Source organism: Triticum urartu, chromosome 1 (assembly GCF_003073215.2).
Source record: "Triticum urartu cultivar G1812 chromosome 1, Tu2.1, whole genome shotgun sequence".
NCBI lineage: Eukaryota > Viridiplantae > Streptophyta > Magnoliopsida > Poales > Poaceae > Triticum > Triticum urartu.
Window position 1 is genome coordinate 574,608,130 of NC_053022.1, and position 24,405 is coordinate 574,632,534.

General features: G+C 45.2%; 1 protein-coding gene across 1 annotated transcript; it reads left to right on the forward strand.

Moving 5' to 3' along the window:
* The first annotated feature begins 344 nt into the window (after window positions 1-344).
* On the forward strand, window positions 345-1,486 carry LOC125540397. The gene has a single exon (XM_048704010.1). The coding sequence runs from the start codon at window positions 535-537 to the stop codon at window positions 1,228-1,230; it is 696 nt and encodes a 231-aa protein (XP_048559967.1). The 5' UTR covers window positions 345-534; the 3' UTR covers window positions 1,231-1,486.
* The last annotated feature ends 22,919 nt before the right edge of the window (window positions 1,487-24,405 follow it).

Below are 24,405 nucleotides of genomic sequence, written 5' to 3' on the forward strand. Positions count from 1 at the left end.
AAATTCCTCCAAACCAAAGAAAGCGCCTTAGAGAAAAGGTATCATTGGTTGGCTTTGTAGTATATACACAGAATATAAAAATATAAGATATGGGCCCCTCCCCTGATTGGGCCCTAGGCAGTCGCACTCTTTGCCTAGGCCTAGGACCGGCCCTGCTAGTAAGGAAGCAACGTGTCTTCAGTAGATGGTCCATGCATGAGCGGTGCATGCAAGAAATAAATCTAGTACGTAGTGTAGCTTCTAGTGTGTGTGTACGTGGCTGTACACGTGCTGCTCACAGCGAACTTGCAGTCCACTATATAGGGGCTTAGCTAGAGTCCTTCGGTTTAACTGAGTCAGTCAATAAGAAATAAAGCTTCTAAGTAGTACTAGTACGTGAGCTTCTCTATCACTAGTGGATGTGTGCGTGTGTTCACTGATTCAACTACATATATGTGCAGCAGCTGCATCTTCTCTCTTTGCTGCTCTCCAATTCTCTTCGCTTGATCCTTTGAAGCTAGATACCTAACAGTAACTACACTGCACAGGGCAGCCATGGCGCCGGCCTCCAAGGCTGCTCCGCTACTGATGACCCACTCCGCCCACCCAGGGCACGTACTCAAGCTTTTTGCCGGCAGCTCTCCGTTCCAGTGCGATGGCTGCAGGCAGTACAGCGACGACGAGCGCTGGTACCGGTGCGAGCCATGCGACTACGACCTTCATGTATGCTGCGCGCTCCTCAGGACCTACCTCACGCATCCTCTCTTTCCGGGCCGCATTTTCACCTTCCTCCACAGGCCTCCCAGCGCCCCGGGTTACAGCTGCAGATTCTGCGACGGCTGCGGAGACTTGGTGCTCGGCTTCGTGTACCACAACGCCGAGCGCCAGCTCGACCTCCACCCGCAGTGTGCCTCCCTTCCCACGGTCCTCGCCGGGGAGGAACGCGTGCCAATCCTCTCGGAGGAGGCGCCTGTCCGCGGTAACTGCGGGCTGTGCGGGCAGGGGAAGAACGGGCGCCGTGGCAGGTTCTGGTGCTACCGCTTCAACTACGCCGACGGGGAGCCTGCGTACGTGCATGTGGCGTGCTTAATGGAACTCCGGGATCAGGGGACGCTGCAGAGCGCGCCCAGCAGGAGGTCTGGCAGGTTCTTGCGTTTCTGCAAGATTGCCTTGACCGTCGCCAGGGTGGCACACGCGGTCACCACTATGGACCCGGTAGGGTTTGTCACCGCAGTTGCCGGCCACCCATGAACGTCTCGGCTACAAAATCACTTGAAGCTACCACGTACTTTGTCTCGCCGTTTGGTATGTGTGTTGTTTATTCCTGGTGGTGCTTGTATATCTCCCGAGTGTTTACTTTCCTTTCTCTATTGTCTATGCGCCGTCTATCTGCCTGGTTTAGAGGGGATCATCTCTTGTTGGTGTATATGGAATAAAACATATGTCTGTGCATGTGAGGTGCTGATGTGATGTGAGAGACCGCAGAACAATGGAGCTGCATGCATGCGAAGGAGCTTTTTTTTATAGCTGCATGCATGTGAGGTGTTGGCCTGTTGCTGTGTGAAAAAGAAAAGAAAGAGAGAGGTGATGTGAGAGAAGAGCAGAGAAGGGAGAGAGAGGCGTTGTGTGACACTGACATGGTTTTTTTTTTTCCGAAGAGTGACAGTGACTTGGTTGTAATTACATAAATGATCCCTGCTGTTCCATATAACTTACATGATTGAAAGTTAGGATGACAATCTAGTGAATCTGTTAAAAAACAGAATCTTCATTGCTCGGGATAAAAAAGTTGAATACACTAGTCACACGTTGATGACGGGACAAAAGCATGGGGCTTGTCTGACAGACCCATGTCACATCATGTCAGCTACAGTACCGCGGCTATCAGAGTATTCTCGTGCCAGATTATGACGCGTTTACCTCCTGCCACAGCTGCTAATTCAGCATGATCCACATGCACCAAAGCCAACAATGGACATCTACGATAGTGGGTACCGCATAGCTCACGCTACAAAAAACCGTTCTCATCTGCAGGTCAATGATTTTGGGTCTACAACACTTAATAACCAACGTCTATCTTACTTTCCTGATCATCAAAATTAATGTTGTTGATTAGCTTATATACATCTTATATTGCCAAGCCCATGTACCTTTTTTGGAAAAGGAGGTTATCCCCTGGCCTCTGCATTGGAAAGATGCATGTAGCCACTTTATTAAAAATCCGATAGAACAAAGTTTGTAGTGCAAAGTACTACTCACAAAGTGCAGTAAAAATAAAAATACAAGTCTCAAAGCCGCATCCGGCTTAACGAGGATCCACTAAGGACCAATCCTATGCAGTGATCGTCATCCAAACCGGTTGAAGAAAACCCGAGCTGCCATCTTCCATCGGTTGCACGCAGTAGCCAGCTGCTCCCTGGAGGCCGTAGGAGTGAGTAATGACCAAGTACGGATCCATGCAGTAGCCCAGAATATAACCTGCAAGAAATTAGTCATAGATTTTCTGTTAAAAATTATATCATTCCTACAGTTCAATATAGCCCAAATAAGTGCACATATTCCAATCCGAATATTACGCGCGAGATGCACATTCACTCCATCAAGCCACGTCCCAAACAACATCTCTATGCTATCAGGAGGTGAAATATCAAAGGCCACATGCACCGATCTCCAAAGTAACTTCGCAAGCGGGCAATCAAGAAAAAGGTGTTGTATTATTTCATCCTGATCACAATAGCAACACCTCGAGCTACCTACCCATCTCCGCCTGACTAAGTTATTCTTGGTTAGGATCACTTGTTTATGGACAAACCACATAAATATATATCTTAATTCGTAAGGGTACTTTAACTCGCCAAATATGGAGCGAGCGCGGGATTGGGCCAGAGTTGATGAGATCTAAGTACATAGACTTGACTGTGAACAAACCATTATTCGTGAGTTTCCATCTAAAAGAATCCTCCTCATCGGAGAGGTGTACCTCCATTAGCCTCCTCACTAAGTGCAGCCAAGAGTTCCAGCGTTCTCCAACTAGAGATCTCCTGAACTGGATATTCAAGGGTACTGTCTGCATCACCGCTGCCACGTACTCTTCCTTACGTTGAGCAATATGATACAGAGACGGATACTGGAGAGCTAGCGGCCAATCACCTAACCACGTATCCTCCCAAAACCTTATTGTTGAGCCGTCCCCAACACTAAACTGCACCCTATGGAAGAAAGTATACTTCGCTCGCATGAGTCCCTTCCAAAAGGGTGAATCATTAGGTCTGACAGTAACCTAGGCTAGAGTTTTGGAGTGTAAATACTTGTTGTGTAGAATCTAGGCCCACATTCCTTTGGAATGCAGCGATAGTCGGTATAACCACTTACTCAACAAGCATTCATTTTTCATCTCGAGGTTTTCAATCCCAAGACACCCCTAGTCCTTCGGTCAACAAATAATATCCCATCTTGCCAGGCGATATTTTGTCTTAACCTCGTCTGATTGCCAAAAGGATCGAGATCGATAGAAGTCTAATCTCTTGCATACTTTGGGTACTTCGAAAAAAGACAAGAGGAACATCGGCATGCTCGTGAGTACCGAATTAATTAATACTAGTCGTCCTCCATATGAGATAAGCTTACCCTTTATTAGTCAATTTCCTATGATGTATTGGAATGCCAAGATAACTAAAGGGTAGCTATCCCAGTTCACAACTGAATAGTTTCTTGTATTCTTCTTGGTCCTCTTTGGCCCTTCCAAAACAGAAAAGCTCACTTTTGTGGAAATTGATCTTCAGCCCCGATAATTGCTCGAAAAGACATAGGAGGAGTTTCATGTTACGACCTTGAGCAAGGTCATGTTCCATAAATAATATAGTGTCATCTGCATATTGTAAGATGGATACCCCCCCGTCCACCAGGTGGGGGACTAATCCACCAATCATCCCCTTTTCCTTGGCCCGTCCTATGAGTACTCTCAACATGTCTGCCACAATATATTAAACAGTATTAGGGACATTGGGTCACCCTGCCTTAGGCCCTTATGCGTTTGAAAATAATGGCCAATATCATCATTAACCTTTATTCCAACACTGCCTTTTTGGACAAAAGAATCCACCTGATTCGTCCAGGACTCATTGAAACCTTTCATGCGCATAGCTTGCTGTAAAAAGGCCACTTGACCTTATCGTATGCCTTCTCAAAATCCACTTTGAATATCGCTCCATCGAGTTTCTTCGAGTGGATTTCATGTAAGGTTTCATGTAAGACAACTACCCCTTCTAGTATGTGTCTTCCAGGCATAAAGGCAGTTTGACTTGGTTGCACCATCGAGTGTGCCACCTTTGTCATCAGGTTGGTGGCCACTTTTGTAAAGATTTTGAAACTGACATTCAATAAGCATATGGGTCTGAATTGTTCGATGCAGATATAGCATCCTCCTTTTTAGGTAGAAGAGTGATCGTGCCAAAATTCAACTGGAACAGTTGAAGATGTCCATTAAAAAGATCATGAAACATAGGCATAAGATCATCTTTCACAATATGCCAACATTTCTTATAAAATTCTGCCGGGAACCCATCTGGTCCCGGTGCCTTGTTTGGTTTCATTTGATCTATCGCGTCGAACACCTCCTTCTCAGTAAAAGGAGCAGACAGGATCTCATTCTCCTCTGACTGCAACTGAGGGATATCAGCCCGTACACTCTCATCCAGAGTCACGATGTTATCTTTCGGAGGACCAAACAACTGCTTGTAATAGTTGGAGGTATAAAGCTTCAAATTCTCATGTCCAACAACCGTTTCCTCATCCTGTTCTAGTTGAATGATTTTTTTCTCCTATGCTTGCCATTCGCAATCATATGAAAAAATTGTGTATTGTCATCCCCTTTTACCACCTTAAGAACTTTGGCATGCAATGCTCACTTCATCTCTTCTTCTCCAAGTAACGAATGTAATTTGGCCTCGGCTTCCGACTTGCAAGCTTGCTCAGTTGGGTCCAGCAAATTCGTTTATGCCTGTATATCTAGCGTCTGAATTAACTGGAGCAGCATCTCCTTCTCTTTTTTATAGATCCCACTCTAATTTTTAGCCCAACCCCTCAGGAATTGTCTTAGGTGTCTGATTTTATTCTGCCAGCGTGCCACGCTATATGTGCCATGCACTGGTTTAGCCCACTCTCTTGCCACCATCTCGATAAAATTCTCTTTTTCGAACCAACTTAATTTGAACGAGAAAATATTTTTATTACCAATATGCGTGGCCCTCCCTGAATCAACTAACAGGGGTGTGTGGTCTGAGATCGCCCGTTGCATCGCATGCACCGACACTAAGGGGTACTTTTGTTCCCATTCCACACTCGCCAGAACCCTATCGAGCTTCTCGTATGTAGGAGTAGGAAGAGAATTTGCCCAGGTAAATTGTCTTCCTGAGAGTTCAATCTCCCCAAGGTTAAGACTCTTAATGATCATATTGAACATAAAAGACCACCATCCATCAAAATGATCATTGTTCTTTTCTTCCTTCCTCCCAATGATATTAAAATCACCTCCTACCAGAATTGGCAATCTTTCATCTCCACAAATCCGTACCAGATCTGCTAAGAACTCCGGCTTAAACTCTGGTTGAGCAGCCCCATATACTGCCACTAAGGCCCAACGGAACCATTCAATTTGGACCTAACCCTGAACTTCACCGTATATTCTCCTCTTACTACATTTATAACCTCAAGGGTTTCACATTTCACTCCCAAGAGGATCCCACCGGATCTCCCTCTTGGCGGAAGGCAGTGCCAATCAAAGGCCACTCCCGCTGTAAGTGAGCCTAAGAATTGTGGCGTGAAGTTATCTCTACCCGTCTCCAGAAGAGCGATAAACTCTAGTTTATCCTCTAAAATTGTTTCTGCAAGGAACCGTTGCTTAGCCAAGTCTGCCAGACCTCTGCTCTTCCACAATATCCCTTTCATAAATCATCATGAAATTTTTTCTTGAGTTTCACTCTCGCACTCCTATGGACCGCCGACACTGGTAGACCTTCCTCTTCCAGGGTCGTTTAGGTTTGTTCAATCCCGGCATGTCCGCATCAGGAGCCATTACTTCCGGTGACCCCCCCCCACACACACACATTCGTAAATGCCTCGCTTGGCAGCGTAGAATCTACCTCTCCTGCCTCCTCATCAACCTCCGATGCAGGCATCATCTCATCACAAAAATTCACCAGTGTGGGGACACTCAAGCTATGAATCTCGGCATCAGACATAGGTTTAACCGCCGCTAACTGATGAATCAACTCAGAGGCTCTTTCAGCCTCTAGGTCTAACATGTCATTAACTGAATTAACAATTTCGACCCCATTTGCCCCTAGCGAGATTCCTATGTCATGTGCTCTACTCATAATCTCATGTTCAGAAAAGTGCAAAATAGAGCAATGCTTATTAACCGACATACCTGTCTGGGCCTCGACGTCCCTAAGCTTTGCGGCTCTCATCGCGCGCCTAAGCTGAAAGTCGTCGGCGTCCGGTTGACCCTGGACCCTAGCACTGACACGCCTACCAGAAAGTGCCGGGTTGTTGGGGAACGTAGCAGAAATTCAAAATTTTCCTACGTGTCACCAAGATCTATCTATGGAGAGACCAGCAACGAGGGGAAGGAGAGTGCATCTACATACCCTTGTAGATCGCTAAGCGGAAGCGTTCAAGAGAACGGGTTTGAAGGAGTCGTACTCGCCGTGATCCAAATCACCGGAGATTCTAGTGCCGAACAGACGACACCTCCGCGTTCAACACACGTACAGCCCGGTGACGTCTCCCATGCCTTGATCCAGCAAGGAGAGAGGGAGAGGTTGAGGAAGACTCCATCCAGCAGCAGCACAACGGCGTGGTGGTGGTGGAAGAGCGTGGCACTCCAGCAGGGCTTCGCCAAGCACCGCAAGAGACAAGGAGGGAGAGAGGTAGGGCTGCACCAACAGGGAGAGGAACTCGTGTGTATTGGGCAACCCAAACCTCAACTATATATAGGGGGAGGGGAGGGGCTACGCCCCCCACTTAGGGTTCCCTCCCTAGGGGTGGCGGCAGCTGTTGGGAACGTAGTAATTTCAAAAAATTTCCTATGCACACGCAAGATCATGGTGATGCACAACAACGAGAGGGGAGAGTGTTGTCTACGTACCCACGCAGACCGACTGCGGAAGCGATCACACAACGTAGAGGAAGTAGTCGTACGTCTTCCCGATCCGACCGATCCAAGCACCGTTACTCCGGCACCTCCGAGTTCTTAGCACACGTACAGCTCGATGACGATCCCCGGGCTCCGATCCAGTAAAGCGTCGGGGAAGAGTTCCGTCAGCACGACGGCATGGTGACGATCTTGATGTTCTACCGTCGCAGGGCTTCGCCTAAGCACCGCTACAATATGATCGAGGTGGAATATAGTGGCAGGGGGCACCGCACACGGCTAAGGAACGATCTCAAGGATCAACTTGTGTGTCTAGGGGTGTCCCCTGCCTCAGTATATAAAGGATCCAAGGGGGGGGGCTGGCCGGCCATGGTTGGTGCGCCAGGAGAGTCCTACTCCCTCTGGGAGTAGGATCCCCCCCCCCCAATCCTAGTTGGAATAGGATTCCAAGGGGGAGAAAGAGAGAGGGGGGGGGCGGCCACCTCTCCTAGTCCTAATAGGACTAGGGGAGGGGGGAGGCGCGCAGCCACCTTGGGCTGCCCCTTTCACCTTTCCACTAAATCCCACTAAGGCCCATATGGTTCCCAGGGGGTTCCGGTAACCTCCCGGTACTCCGGTAAAATCCCGATTTCACCCGGAACACTTCCGATATCCAAACATAGGCTTCCAATATATCAATCTTTATGTCTCGACCATTTCGAGACTCCTCGTCATGTCTGTGATCACATCCGGGACTCGGAACTAACTTCGGTACATCAAAATGCATAAACTCATAATAACTGTCATCGCAACGTTAAGCGTGCGGACCCTACGGTTCGAGAACAATGTAGACATGACTGAGACACATCTCCAGTCAATAACCAATAGCGGGACCTGGATGCCCATATTGGCTCCTACATATTCTACGAAGATCTTTATCGGTCAGACCGCATAACAACATACGTTGTTCCCTTTGTCATCGGTATGTTACTTGCCCGAGATTCGATCGTCGGTATCGAATACCTAGTTCAATCTCGTTACCGGCAAGTCTCTTTACTCGTTCCGTAATACATCATCCCGCAACTAACTCATTAGTTGCAATGCTTGCAAGGCTTATGTGATGTGCATTACCGAGAGGGCCCAGAGATACCTCTCCAACAATCGGAGTGACAAATCCTAATCTCGAAATACGCCAACCCAACATCTACCATTGGAGACACCTGTAGAGCTCCTTTATAATCACCCAGTTACGTTGTGACGTTTGGTAGCACACAAAGTGTTCCTCCGGAAAACGGGAGTTGCATAATCTCATAGTCATAGGAACATGTATAAGTCATGAAGAAAGCAATAGCAACATACTAAACGATCGGGTGCTAAGCTAATGGAATGGGTCATGTCAATCAGATCATTCAACTAATGATGTGACCTCGTTAATCAAATAACAACTCTTTGTTCATGGTTAGGAAACATAACCATCTTTGATTAACGAGCTAGTCAAGTAGAGGCATACTAGTGACACTCTGTTTGTCTATGTATTCACACATGTATTATGTTTCCGGTTAATACAATTCTAGCATGAATAATAAACATTTATCATGATATAAGGAAATAAATAATGACTTTATTATTGCCTCTAGGGCATATTTCCTTTAGCATCCCCCTAGATCCCATCTAGGGGCGGCCAAGGGGAGGGGAGAGGGGGAGGCGCACCAGGGTGGGCCTTAGGGCCCATCTGCCCTAGGGTTTGCCCCCCCACCCACTCCCTTGCGCCTTGGGCCTTGGTGGGGGGCGCACCAGCCCACCTGGGGCTGGTCCCCTCCCACACTTGGCCCATGCTTCCCTCCGTGGCTTGTGGCCCCACTTGGTGGACCCCCGGAACCCTCCCGGTGGTCCTGGTACATTACCGATAATACCCGAAACTTTTCCGGTGACCAAAACATGACTTCCCATATATAAATCTTTACCTCCGGACCATTCCGTAACTCCTCATGACGTCCGGGATCTCATCCGGGACTCCGAACAACATTCGGTAACCACATACAAACTTCCTTTATAACCCTAGCGTCATCGAACCTTAAGTGTGTAGACCCTACGGGTTCGGGAACCATGCAGACATGACCGAGATGACTCTCTGGTCAATAACCAACAGTGGGATCTGGATACCCATGTTGGCTCCCACATGCTCCACGATGATCTCATCGGATGAACCACGATGCCAAGGACTTAATCAATCCCGTATACAATTCCCTTTGTCTATCGGTATGATACTTGCCCGAGATTCGATCGTCGGTATCCTGATACCTTGTTCAATCTCGTTACCGGCAAGTCTCTTTACTCGTTCCGTAACACATCATCCCGTGATCAACTCCTTGGTCACATTGTGCACATTATGATGATGTCCTACCGAGTGGGCCCAGAGATACCTCTTCGTTTACACGGAGTGACAAATCCCAGTCTCGATTCGTGCCAACCCAACAGACACTTTCGGAGATACCCATAGTGCACCTTTATAGCCACCCAGTTACGTTGTGACGTTTGGCACACCCAAAGTATTCCTACGGTATCCGGGAGTTGCACAATCTCATGGTCTAAGGAAATGATACTTGACATTAGAAAAGCTTTAGCATACGAACTACATGATCTTGTGCTAGGCTTAGGATTGGGTCTTGTCCATCACATCATTCTCCTAATGATGTGATCCCGTTATCAACGACATCCAATGTCCATGGTCAGGAAACCGTAACCATCTATTGATCAACGAGCTAGTCAACTAGAGGCTTACTAGGGACATGGTGTTGTCTATGTATCCACACATGTATCTGAGTTTCCTATCAATACAATTCTAGCATGGATAATAAACGATTATCATGAATAAGGAAATATAATAATAACCAATTTATTATTGCCTCTAGGTCATATTTCCAACAGTCTCCCACTTGCACTAGAGTCAATAATCCAGTTCACATCGCTATGTGACTAACACTCAAGGTCACATCCCCATGTGACTAACACCCAAAGAGTTTACTAGAGTCAATAATCTAGTTCACATTACCATGTGATGAACACTCGATGAGTTCTGGGTTTGATCATGTTATGCTTGTGAGAGATGTTATAGTCAATGGGTCTGAATCTTTCAGATCCGTATGTACTTCGCAAATTTCTATGTCATCTTGTAGATGCAACTACTACGCTACATTTGGAGCTATTCCAAATAACTGTTCTACTATATGAATCCAGTTTACTACTCAGAATAATCTGGATTAGTGTCAAAGTTTGCATCGGCGTAACCCTTTACGACGAACTCTTTTACCACCTCCATAATCGAGAAAATTCCTTAGTCCACTAGTTACTAAGGGTAACTTTGACCGCTGTCCTGTGATCCATTCTTGGATCACTCTTGTACCCCTTGACTGACTCATGGCAAGGCACATTTCAGGTGCGGTACACAGCATAACATATTGTAGAGTCTATGTCTTAAGCATAGGGGACGACCTTCGTCCTTTCTCTCTATTCTGCCGTGGTCGAGCTTTAAGTCTTAACTTCATACCTTACAACTCAGGCAAGAACTCCTTCTTTGACTGATCCATCTTGAACACTTTCAAGATCATGTCAAGGTATGTGCTCATTTGAAAGTACCATTAAGCATTTTGATCTATCCTTATAGATCTTCATGCTCAATATTCAAGTAGCTTAATCCAAGCTTTCCATTGAAAAACACTTTCCAAATAACCCTATATCCTTTCCAGAAATTATACGTCATTTCTGATCAACAATATGTCAACAACATATATTCATCAGAAATTCTATAGTGCTCCCACTCACTTCTTTGGAAATACAAGTTTCTCATAAACTTTGTATACACCCAAAATCTTTGATCATCTCATCAAAGCATACATTCCAACTCCGAGATGCTTACTCCAGTCCTCAGAAGGATTGCTGGAGCTTTGCATACTTATTAGCATCTTTCAGGATTGACAAAACCTTCCGGTTGTATCACATACAACCTTTCCTCAAGAAAATCGTCGAGGAAACAATGTTTTGACATCCTATCTGCAAGATTTCATAAATAATGTAGTAATCGCTAATATAATTCCAACAGACTCTTAGCATCGCTATGAGTGAGAAAGTCTCACCGTAGTCAACTCCTTGAACTTGTCGGGAAACTTCTTAACGACAAGTCGAGCTTTCTTAATGGTGACATTTACCATCATTGTCCGTCTTCCTTTTTAAAATCCATCTGTTCTCAACAGCCTTACGACCATCGAGCTGTTCTGCCAAAGTCTACACTTTGTTTTCGTACATGGATCCTCTCTCGGATTTTATGGCCTCGAGCCATTTATCGGAATCCGGGCCCACCATCGCTTCTCCATAGCTCGTAGGTTCATTGTTGTCTAGCAACATGACTTCCAAGACAGGATTACGTACCACTCTGAAGTAGTACGCATCCTTGTCATCCTACGAGGTTTGGTAGTGACTTGATCTGAAGTTTCATGATCACTATCATAAGCTTCCACTTCAATTGGTGTAGGTGCCACAGGAACAACTCCCTGTGCCCTGTCACACACTAGTTGAAGAGACGGTTCAATAACCTCATCAAGTCTCCACCATCCTCCCACTCAATTCTTTCGAGAGAAACTTTTCCTCGAGAAAGGACCCGATTCTAGAAACAATCCCTTATTGCTTTCGGATCTGAGACAGGAGGTATACCCAATTGTTTTGGGTGTCCTATGAAGATGCATTTATCCGCTTTGGGTTCGAGCTTATCAGCCTGAAACTTTTTCACATAAGCGTCGCAGCCCCAAACTTTTAAGAAATGACAGCTTAGGTTTCTCTAAACCATAGTTCATACGGTGTCATCTCATCGGAATTACGTGGTGCCCTATTTAAAGTGAATGTGGTTGTCTCTAATGCCTAACCCATAAACTATCGTGGTAATTTGATAAGAGACATCATGGTATGCATCATATCCAATAGGTGCAGTTATGATGTTCGGACACACCATCACACCATGGTGTTCCTGGCTGTATTGGTTGTGAAACAATTTCCATAATGTCTTAATTCTGTGCCAAACTCGTAATTCAGATATTCATCTCTACGATCATATCATAGACATTTTATCCTCTTGTCACGACGATGTTCAACTTCACTCTGAAATTACTTGAACCTTTCAATAATTCAGACTTATGTTTCGTCAAGTAAATATACTCAGTATCTACTCAAATCATCTTTGAAGTAAGAACATAACGATATCCACTACATGCCTTAGCACTCATTGGACTGCGCACATCAAGATGTATTACTTCCAACAAGTTGCTTTTGTTGGGGAACGTAGTAATTTCAAAAAAATTCCTACGCACACGCAAGATCATGGTGATGCATAGCAACGAGAGGGGAGAGTGTGATCTACGTACCCTTGTAGATCAACAGCGGAAGCGTTGACGCAACGTAGAGGAAGTAGTCGTACGTCTTCCCGATCCGACCGATCCTAGCACCGTTACTCTGGTACCTCCGAGTTCTTAGCACACGTACAGCTCGATGACGCTCCCCGGGCTCCGATCCAGCAAAGCTTCGGGGATGAGTTCCGTCAGCACAACGGCGTGGTGACGATGATGATGTTCTACCGACGCAGGGCTTCGCCTAAGCACTACAATGATATGACCGAGGTGGAATATGGTGGAAGGGGGCACCGCACACGGCTAAGGAACGATCACGAGGATCAACTTGTGTGTCCTAGGGTGCCCCCTTGCCTTCGTATATAAAGGATCCAGGGGGGGTGCGGCCGGCCCTAGAGGAGGCGCGCAGGAGGAGTCCTACTCCTACCGGGAGTAGGACTCCCCTCCCTTTTCCTTGTCCAAGTAGGAGAGGTGGAAGGAGAGAAGGAAAGGGGGGGCGCCGCCCCTCCCTCCTTGTCCAATTCGGACTAGGGGGAGAGGGGGCGCGCGGCCTGCCCTGGCAGCCCCTTCCTCTTCTCCACTTTAGGCCCATGAGGCCCATTAACCCCCCGGGGGGTTCCGGTAACCCCCCGGTGCTCCGGTTTTATCCGAAACTTCCCGGAACGCTTCTGGTGTCCGAATATAGTCGTCCAATATATCAATCTTTATGTCTCGACCATTTTGAGACTCCTCGTCATGTCCGTGATCACATCCGGGACTCCGAACTAACTTCGGTACATCAAAATGCATAAACTCATAATAACTGTCATCGTAACGTTAAGCGTGCGGACCCTACGGTTCGAGAACAATGTAGACATGACCGAGACAAACCTCCAGTCAATAACCAATAGCGGGACCAGGATGCCCATATTGGCCCCTACATATTCTACGAAGATCTTTATCGGTCAGACCGCATAACAACATACGTTGTTCCCTTTGTCATCGGTATGTTACTTGCCCGAGATTCGATCGTCGGGTATCCAATACCTAGTTCAATCTCGTTACCGGCAAGTCTCTTTACTCGTTTCGTAATACATCATCCCGCAACTAACTCATTAGTTGCAATGCTTGCAAGGCTTAAGTGATGCGCATTATCGAGAGGGCCCAGAGATACCTCTCCGACAATCGGAGTGACAAATCCTAATCTCGAAATACGCCAACCCAACATGTACCTTTGGAGACACCTGTAGAGCGCCTTTATAATCACCCAGTTATGTTGTGACGTTTGGTAGCACACAAAGTGTTCTTCCGGTCAAACGGGAGTTGCATAATCTCATATTCATAGGAACATGTATAAGTCATGAAGAAAGCAACAGAAACATACTAAACGATCGAGTGCTAAGCTAATGGAATGGGTCATGTCAATCAGATCATTCACCTAATGATGTGATCCCGTTAATCAAATAACAACTCTTTGTTCATGGTTAGGAAACATAACCATCTTTGATTAACGAGCTAGTCAAGTAGAGGCATACTAGTGACACTCAGTTTGTCTATGTATTCACACATGTATTATGTTTCCGGTTAATACAATTCTAGCATGAATAATAAACATTTATCATGAAATAAGGAAATAAATAATAACTTTATTATTGCCTCTAGGGCATATTTCCTTCAGTCTCCCACTTGCACTAGAGTCAATAATCTAGATTACACAGTAATGATTCTAACACCCATGGAGTCTTGGTGCTGATCAGGTTTTGCTCGTGGAAGAAGCTTAGTCAACGGGTCTGCTACATTCAGATCCGTATGTATCTTGCAAATCTCTATGTCTCCCACCCGGACTAGATCCCGGATGGAATTGAAGCGTCTCTTGATGTGCTTGGTTCTTCTGTGAAATCTGGATTCCTTTGCCAAGGCAATTGCACCAGTATTGTCACAAAAGATTTTCATTGGACCCGATGCACTAGGTATGACACCTAGATCGGATATGAACTCCTTCATCTAGACTCCTTCGTTTGCTGCTTCCGAAGCAGCTATGTACTCCGCTTCACATGTAGATCCCGCTACAACGCTTTGTTTAGAACTGCACCAACTGACAGCTCCACCTTTTAATGTAAACACGTATCCGGTTTTCGATTTAGAATCGTCCGGATCAGTGTCAAAGCTTGCATCAACGTAACCGTTTACAATGAGCTCTTTGTCACCTCCATATACGAGAAACATATCCTTAGTCCTTTTCAGGTACTTCAGGATGTTCTTGACTGCTGTCCAGTGATCCACTCCTGGATTACTTTGGTACCTCCCTGCTAAACTTATAGCAAGGCACACATCAGGTCTGGTACACAGCATTGCATACATGATAGAGCCTATGGCTGAAGCATAGGGAACATCTTTCATTTTCTCTCTATCTTCTGCAGTGGTCGGGCATTGAGTTTGACTCAACTTCACACCTTGTAACACAGGCAAGAACCCTTTCTTTGCTTGATCCATTTTGAACTTCTTCAAAATCTTGTCAAGGTATGTGCTTTGTGAAAGTCCAATTAAGCGTCTTGATCTATCTCTATAGATCTTTATGCCTAATATGTAAGCAGCTTCACCGAGGTCTTTCATTGAAAAACTCTTATTCAAGTATCCCTTTATGCTATCCAGAAATTCTATATCATTTCCAATCAGCAATATGTCATCCACATATAATATCAGAAATGCTACAGAGCTCCCACTCACTTTCTTATAAATATAGGCTTCTCCGAAAGTCTGTATAAAACCAAATGCTTTGATCACACTATCAAAGCGTTTATTCCAACTCCGAGAGGCTTGCACCAGTCCATAAACGGATCGCTGGAGCTTGCACACTTTGTTAGCTCCCTTTGGATCGACAAAACCTTCCGGTTGCATCATATACAACTCTTCTTCCAGAAATCCATTCAGGAATGCAGTTTTGACATCCATCTGCCAAATTTCATAATCATAAAATGCGGCAATTGCTAACATGATTCGGACAGACTTGAGCATCGCTACGGGTGAGAAGGTCTCATCATAGTCAACCCCTTGAACTTGTCGAAAACCTTTTGCGACAAGTCGAGCTTTGTAGACACTAATATTACCGTCTGCGTCAGTCTTCTTCATGAAGATCCATTTATTCTCAATTGCTTGCCGATCATCGGGCAAGTCAACCAAAGTCCATACTTTGTTCTCATACATGGATCCCATCTCAGATTTCATGGCTTCAAGCCATTTTGCGGAATCTGGGCTCACCATCGCTTCTTGATAGTTTGTAGGTTCATCATGATCTAGTAGCATGACTTCCAGAATAGGATTACTGTACCACTCTGGTGCGGATCTCACTCTGGTTGATCTACAAGGTTCAGTAGTATCTTGTTCTGAAGTTTCATGATCATTATCGTTAGCTTCCTCACTAACTGGTGTAGGTGTCACTGAAACAGTTTTCTGTGATGCACTACTTTCCAATAAGGGAGCAGGTACGGTTACCTCATCAAGTTCTACTTCCTCCCACTCACTTCTTTCGAGAGAAACTCCTTCTCCAGAAAGTTTCCGAATTTAGCAACAAAAGTCTTGCCTTCGGATCTGTGATAGAAGGTGTATCCAATAGTTTCCTTTGGATATCCTATGAAGACACATTTCTTCGATTTGGGTTCGAGCATATCAAGTTGAAGCTTTTTCACATAAGCATCGTAGCCCCAAACTTTCAGAAACGACAACTTTGGTTTCTTGCCAAACCACAGTTCATAAGGCGTCGTCTCAACGGATTTTGATGGTGCCCTATTTAACGTGAATGCGGCCGTCTCTAGAGCATATCCCCAAAACGATAGCGGTAAATCAGTAAGAGACATCATAGATCGCACCATATCTAGTAAAGTACGATTACGACGTTCGGACACACCATTACGCTGTGGTGTTCCGGGTGGCGTGAGTTGCGAAACTATTCCAGAATTTTTCAAATGTACACCAAACTCGTAACTCAAATATTCTCCTCCACGATCAGATCGTAGAAACTTTATCTTCTTGTTACGATGATTTTCAACTTCACTCTGAAATTCTTTGAACTTTTCAAATGTTTCAGACTTATGTTTCATTAAGTAGATATACCCATATCTGCTTAAGTCATCTGTGAGGGTGAGAAAATAACGATATCCGCCACGAGCCTCAATATTCATCGGACCACATACATCTGTATGTATAATGTCCAACAAATCTGTTGCTCTCTCCATAGTACCGGAGAACGGTGTTTTAGTCATCTTGCCCATGAGGCACGGTTCGCAAGTACCAAGTGATTCATAATCAAGTGGTTCCAAAAGTCCATCAGTATGGAGTTTCTTCATGCGCTTTACACCGATATGACCTAAACGACAGTGCCACAAATAAGTTGCACTATCATTATCAACTCTGCATCTTTTGGCTTCAACATTATGAATATGTGTATTACTACTATCGAGATTCAACAAGAATAGACCACTCTTCAAGGGTGCATGACCATAAAAGATATTACTCATATAAATAGAACAACCATTATTCTCTGATTTAAATGAATAACCGTCTCGCATTAAACAAGATCCAGATATAATGTTCATGCTCAACGCTGGCACCAAATAACAATTATTTAGGTCTAATACGAATCCCGAAGGTAGATGTAGAGGTAGCGTGCCGACCGCGATCACATCGACTTTGGAACCGTTTCCCACGCGCATCGTCACCTCGTCCTTAGCCAATCTTCGCTTAATCCGTAGTCCCTGTTTCGAGTTGCAAATATTAGCAACAGAACCAGTATCAAATACCCAGGTGCTACTGCGAGCATTAGTAAGGTACACATCAATAACATGTATATCACATATACCTTTGTTCACCTTGCCATCCTTCTTATCCTCCAAATACTTGGGGCAGTTCCGCTTCCAGTGACCAGTCTGCTTGCAGTAGAAACACTCAGTTTCAGGCTTAGGTCCAGACTTGGGTTTCTTCTCTTGAGCAGCAACTTGCTTGCCGTTCTTCTTGAAGTTCCCCTTCTTCTTCCCTTTGCCCTTTTTCTTGAAACTAGTGGTCTTGTTGACCATCAACACTTGATGCTCCTTTTTGATTTCTACCTCCGCAGCTTTCAGCATTGCGAAGAGCTCGCGAATAGTCTTGTTCATCCCTTGCATATTATAGTTCATCACGAAGCTCTTGTAGCTTGGTGGCAGTGATTGGAGAATTCTGTCCATGACGCAATCATCTGGAAGATTAACTCCCATCTGAATCAAGTGATTATTATACCCAGACATTTTGAGTATATGCTCACTGACAGAACTGTTCTCCTCCATCTTGCAGCTATAGAACTTATTGGAGACTTCATATCTCTCAATTCGGGCATTTGCTTGAAATATTAACTTCAACTCCTGGAACATCTCATATGCTCCATGACGTTCAAAACGTCATTAAAGTCCCGATTCTAAGCCGTAAAGCATGGCACACTAAACTATCGAGTAGTCATCAGCTTTGCTCTGCCAGACGTTCATAACATCTGGTGTTGCTCCAGCAGCAGGCCTGGCACCCAGCGGTGCTTCCAGGACGTAATTATTCTATGCAGCAATGAGGATAATACTCAAGTTACGGACCCAGTCCGTGTAATTGCTACCATCATCTTTCAACTTTTCTTTCTCAAGGAACGCATTAAAATTCAACGGAACAACAGCACGAGCCATCTATCTACAATCAAACATAAACAAGCAAGATACTATCAGGTACTAAGTTCATGATAAATTTAAGTTCAATTAATCAAATTACTTAAGAACTCCCACTTAGATAGACATCCCTCTAATCCTCTAAGTGATCACGTGATCCAAATCAACTAAACCATGTCCGATCATCACATGAGATGGAGTAGTTTCATTGGTGAACATCACTATGTTGATCATATCTACTATATGATTCACGCTTGACCTTTCGGTCTCCGTGTTCCGAGGCCATATCTGTATATGCTTGGCTCGTCAAGTATAACCTGAGTATTCCGCGTGTGCAACTGTTTTGCACCCGTTGTATTTGAACGTAGAGCCTATCACACCCGATCATCACGTGGTGTCTCAGCACGAAGAACTTTCGCAACGGTGCATACTCAGGGAGAACACTTCTTGATAATTAGTGAGAGATCATCTTATAATGCTACCGTCAATCAAAGCAAGACAAGATGCATAAAAGATAAACATCACATGCAATCAATATAAGTGATATGATATGGCCATCATCATCTTGTGCCTGTGATCTCCATCTCCGAAGCACCGTCATGATCACCATCGTCACCGGCGCGACACCTTGATCTCCATCGTAGCATCGTTGTCGTCTCGCCAATCTTATGCTTCCACGACTATCGCTACCGCTTAGTGATAAAGTAAAGCATTACAGCGCGATTGCATTGCATACAATAAAGCGACAACCATATGGCTCCTGCCAGTTGCCGATAACTTGGTTACAAAACATGATCATCTCATACAATAAAATTTAGCATCATGTCTTGACCATATCACATCACAACATGCCCTGCAAAAACAAGTTAAACGTCCTCTACTTGGTTGTTGCAAGTTTTACGTGGCTGCTACGGGCTTAAGCAAGAACCAATCTCACCTACGCATCAAAACCACAATGATAGTTTGTCAAGTTGATGCCGTTTTAACCTTCGCAAGGATCGGGTGTAGCCACACGCGGTTCAACTAAAGTTGGAGAAACAGTCACCCGCAAGCCACCTTTGTGCAAAGCACGTCGGGAGAACCGGTCTCGCGTAAGCGTACGCGTAATGTTGGTCCGGGACGCTTCATCCAACAATACCGCCGAACCAAAGTATGATATGCTGGTAGGCAGTATGACTTATATCGCCCACAACTCACTTGTGTTCTACTCGTGCATATAACATAAAACCATAAAACCTAGGCTCTGATACCACTGTTGGGGAACGTAGTAATTTCAAAAAAATTCCTACGCACGCGCAAGATCATGGTGATGCATAGCAACGAGAGGGGAGAGTGTGATCTACATACCCTTGTAGATCAACAGCGGAAGCGTTGACGCAACATAGAGGAAGTAGTCGTACGTCTTCCCGATCCGACCGATCCTAGCACCGTTACTCCGGTACCTCCGAGTTCTTAGCACACGTACAGCTCGATGATGCTCCCCGGGCTCCGATCCAGCAAAGCTTCGGGGATGAGTTCCGTCAGCACAACGGCGTGGTGACGATGATGATGTTCTACCGACGCAGGGCTTCGCCTAAGCACTACAATGATATGACCGAGGTGGAATATGGTGGAAGGGGGCACCGCACATGGCTAAGGAACGATCACGAGGATCAACTTGTGTGTCCTAGGGTGCCCCCTTGCCTTCGTATATAAAGGATCCAGGGGGGTGCGGCCGGCCCTAGAGGAGGCGCGCAGGAGGAGTCCTACTCCTACCGGGAGTAGGACTCCCCTCCCTTTTCCTTGTCCAAGTAGGAGAGGTGGAAGGAGAGAAGGAAAGGGGGGGCGCCGCCCCTCCCTCCTTGTCCAATTCGGACTAGGGGGAGAGGGGGCGCGCGGCCTGCCCTGGCAGCCCCTTCCTCTTCTCCACTTTAGGCCCATGAGGCCCATTAACCCCCCGGGGGGTTCCGGTAACCCCCGGTGCTCCGGTTTTATCCGAAACTTCCCGGAACGCTTCTGGTGTCCGAATATAGTCGTCCAATATATCAATCTTTATGTCTCGACCATTTCGAGACTCCTCGTCATGTCCGTGATCACATCCGAGACTCCGAACTAACTTCGGTACATCAAAATGCATAAACTCATAATAACTGTCATCATAACGTTAAGCGTGCGGACCCTACGGTTCGAGAACAATGTAGACATGACCGAGACAAACCTCCAGTCAATAACCAATAGCGGGACCTGGATGCCCATATTGGCCCCTACATATTCTACGAAGATCTTTACCGGTCAGACCGCATAACAACATACGTTGTTCCCTTTGTCATCGGTATGTTACTTGCCCGAGATTCGATCGTCGGTATCCAATACCTAGTTCAATCTCGTTACCGGCAAGTCTCTTTACTCGTTTCGTAATACATCATCCCGCAACTAACTCATTAGTTGCAATGCTTGCAAGGCTTAAGTGATGTGTATTACCGAGAGGGCCCAGAGATACCTCTCCGACAATCGGAGTGACAAATCCTAATCTCGAAATACGCCAACCCAACATGTACCTTTGGAGACACCTGTAGAGCTCCTTTATAATCACCCAGTTACGTTGTGACGTTTGGTAGCACACAAAGTGTTCCTCTGGCAAACGGGAGTTGCATAATCTCATATTCATAGGAACATGTATAAGTCATGAAGAAAGCAACAGAAACATACTAAACGATCGAGTGCTAAGCTAATGGGATGGGTCATGTCAATCAGATCATTCACCTAATGATGTGATCCCGTTAATCAAATAACAACTCTTTGTTCATGGTTAGGAAACATAACCATCTTTGATTAACGAGCTAGTCAAGTAGAGGCATACTAGTGACACTCAGTTTGTCTATTTATTCACACATGTATTATGTTTCCGGTTAATACAATTCTAGCATGAATAATAAATATTTATCATGAAATAAGGAAATAAACAATAACTTTATTATTGCCTCTAGGGCATATTTCCTTCAGCTTTCTTGTTCCATTTTACTGAAAACGAGGCTTTCAGTCATCTTGCCCAAGTGGTATGATTTGCATGTCTCAAGTGATTCAAAATCAAGTGAGTCCAAACGATCCATCTGTATAGAGTTTCTTCATGCATATCTACCAACAAACATGGTTCGCATGTCTCAATCCTTTCAAAAATGAGTGGGTCCAAAGATCCATCAACATGGAGCTTCTTCATGCGTTTTATACCGATATGACTTAAGTGGCAGTGCCACAAGTAGGTGGTACTATCATTACTATCTTATATCTTTTGGCACGAACATGTGTATCACTACGATTGAGATTCAATAAACCATTCATTTTAGGAGCAAGACCATTGAAGGTATTATTCAAATAAACAGAGTAACCATTATTCTCCTTAAATGAATAACCGTATTGCGATAGACATAATCCAATCATGTCTACGCTCAACGCAAACACCAATCTCGATGGTAGAGGGAGCGTGCGATGCTTGATCACATCAAGCTTGGGAAAAACTTCCAACACATATCGCCAGCTCACCTTTAGCTAGTCTCCATTTACTCCGCAACCTTTTATTTCGAGTTACTAACACTTAGCAACCGAACCGGTATCTAATACCCTCGTGCTACTAGGAGTACTAGTAAAGTACACATTAACACAATGTATATCCAGTACACTTCTATCAACCTTGCCAGCCTTCTCATCTACCAAGTATCTAGGGTAATTCTGCTCCAGTGGCTGTTCCCCTTATTACAGAAGCACTTAGTCTCGGGTTTGGGTTCAACCTTGGGTTTCTTCACTAGAGCAGTAGCTGATTTGCCGTTTCATGAAGTATCCCTTTTTTTGCCCTTGCCCTTCTTGAAACTAGTGGTTTCACCAACCATCAACAATTGATGCTCCTTCTTGATTTCTACTTCTGTGGTGTCAAACATCGCGAATATCTCAAGGATCATCATATATGTCCCTGATATATTATAGTTCATCACGAAGCTCTAGCAGCTTGGTGGTAATGACTTAGGAGAACTATCACTATTTCATCTGGAAGATTAACTCCCACTTGATTCAAGCGATTGTTGTACTCAGACAATCTGAGCACAAGCTCAACAATTGAGCTTTTCTCCCTTAGTTTGCAGGCTAAGAAAATCGTCGGAGGTCTTATACCTCTTGACGTGGGCACGAGCCTGAAATCCCAATTTCAGCCCTCGAAACATCTCATATGTTTCGCGACGTTTCAAAACGTCTTTGGTGCCTCAACTCTAAACCATTTAACTGAACTATCACGTAGTTATCAAAATGTGTGTGTCAGATGTTCGCAACATCCACAGACGACGTTCGAGGTTCAGTACACTGAGTGGTGCATTAAGGACATAAGCCTTTTACTGTCTGCATAATTGCTACTATCAACTTTCAACTAAATTTTCTCTAGGAACATATCTAAACAGTAGAACTATAGCGTGAGCTACGACATAATTTGCAAAGACCTTTTGACTATGTTCAGGATAATTAAGTTCATCTTATGAACTCCCACTCAGATAGACATCCCTCTAGTCATCTAAGTGATTACATGATCCGAGTCAACTAGGCCGTGTCCGATCATCACGTGAGACGGACTAGTCAACATCGGTGAACATCTTCATGTTGATCGTATCTACCATACGACTCATGCTCGACCTTTCGGTCTTCTGTGTTCCGAGGCCATGTCTGTACATGCTAGGCTCGTCAAGTCAACCTAAGTGTTTTGCATGTGTTCCGAGGCCATGTCTGTACATGCTAGGCTCGTCAACACCCGTTGTATTCGAATGTAAGAATCTATCACACCCGATCATCACGTGGTGCTTCGAAACGACGAACTTTCGCAACGGTGCACAGTTAGGGGGAACACCTTCTTGAAATTTTAATGAGGGATCATCTTATTTACTACCGTCGTTCTAAGCAAATAAGATGTATAAACATGATAAACATCACATGCAATCAAAAAGTGACATGATATGGCCAATATCATATTGCTCCTTTTGATCTCCATCTTCGGGGCTCCATGATCATCATCGTCACCGGCATGACACCATGATCTCCATCATCATGATCTCCATCATCGTGTCTTCATGAAGTTGTCTCGCCAACTATTACTTCTACTACTACAGCTAACGATTAGCAATAAAGTAAAGTAATTACATGACGTTTATGTTGACACGCAGGTCATAAATAAATTAAGACAACTCCTATGGCTCCTGCCGGTTGTCATACTCATCGACATGCAAGTCGTGATTCCTATTACAAGAACATGATCAATCTCATACATCACATATCATTCATCACATTCTTCTTGGCCATATCACATCACATAGCATACCCTGCAAAAACAAGTTAGACGTCCTCTAATTGTTGTTTGCATGTTTTACGTGGCTGCTATGGGTTTCTAGCAAGAACGTTTCTTACCTACGCAAAGACCACAACGTGATATGCCAATTGCTATTTACCCTTCATAAGGACCCTTTTCATCGAATCCGATCCGACTAAAGTGGGAGAGACAGACACCCGCCAGCCACCTTATGCAACTAGTGCATGTCAGTCGGTGGAACCGGTCTCACGTAAGCGTACGTGTAAGGTTGGTCCGGGCCGCTTCATCCCACAATGCCGTCGAAACAAGATTGGACTAGTAACAGTAAGCATATTGAACAAAATTAACGCCCACAACTACTTTGTGTTCTAGTCGTGCATAGAATCTACGCAATAGATCTAGCTCATGATGCCACTGTTGGGGAACGTAGCAGAAATTCAAAATTTTCCTACGTGTCACCAAGATCTATCTATGGAGAGACCAGCAACGAGGGGAAGGAGAGTGCATCTACATACCCTTGTAGATCGCTAAGCGGAAGCGTTCAAGAGAACGGGGTTGAAGGAGTCGTACTCGTCGTGATCCAAATCACCGGAGATTCTAGTGCCGAACGGACGGCACCTCCGCGTTCAACACACGTACAGCCCGGTGACGTCTCCCATGCCTTGATCCAGCAAGTAGAGAGGGAGAGGTTGAGGAAGACTCCATCCAGCAGCAGCACAACGGCGTGGTGGTGGTGGAAGAGCGTGGCACTCCAGCAGGGCTTCGCCAAGCACCGCAAGAGACAAGGAGGGAGAGAGGTAGGGCTGCACCAACAGGGAGAGGAACTCGTGTGTATTGGGCAGCCCAAACCTCAACTATATATAGGGGGAGGGGAGGGGCTGCGCCCCCCACTTAGGGTTCCCTCCCTAGGGGTGGCGGCAGCCCCCTAGA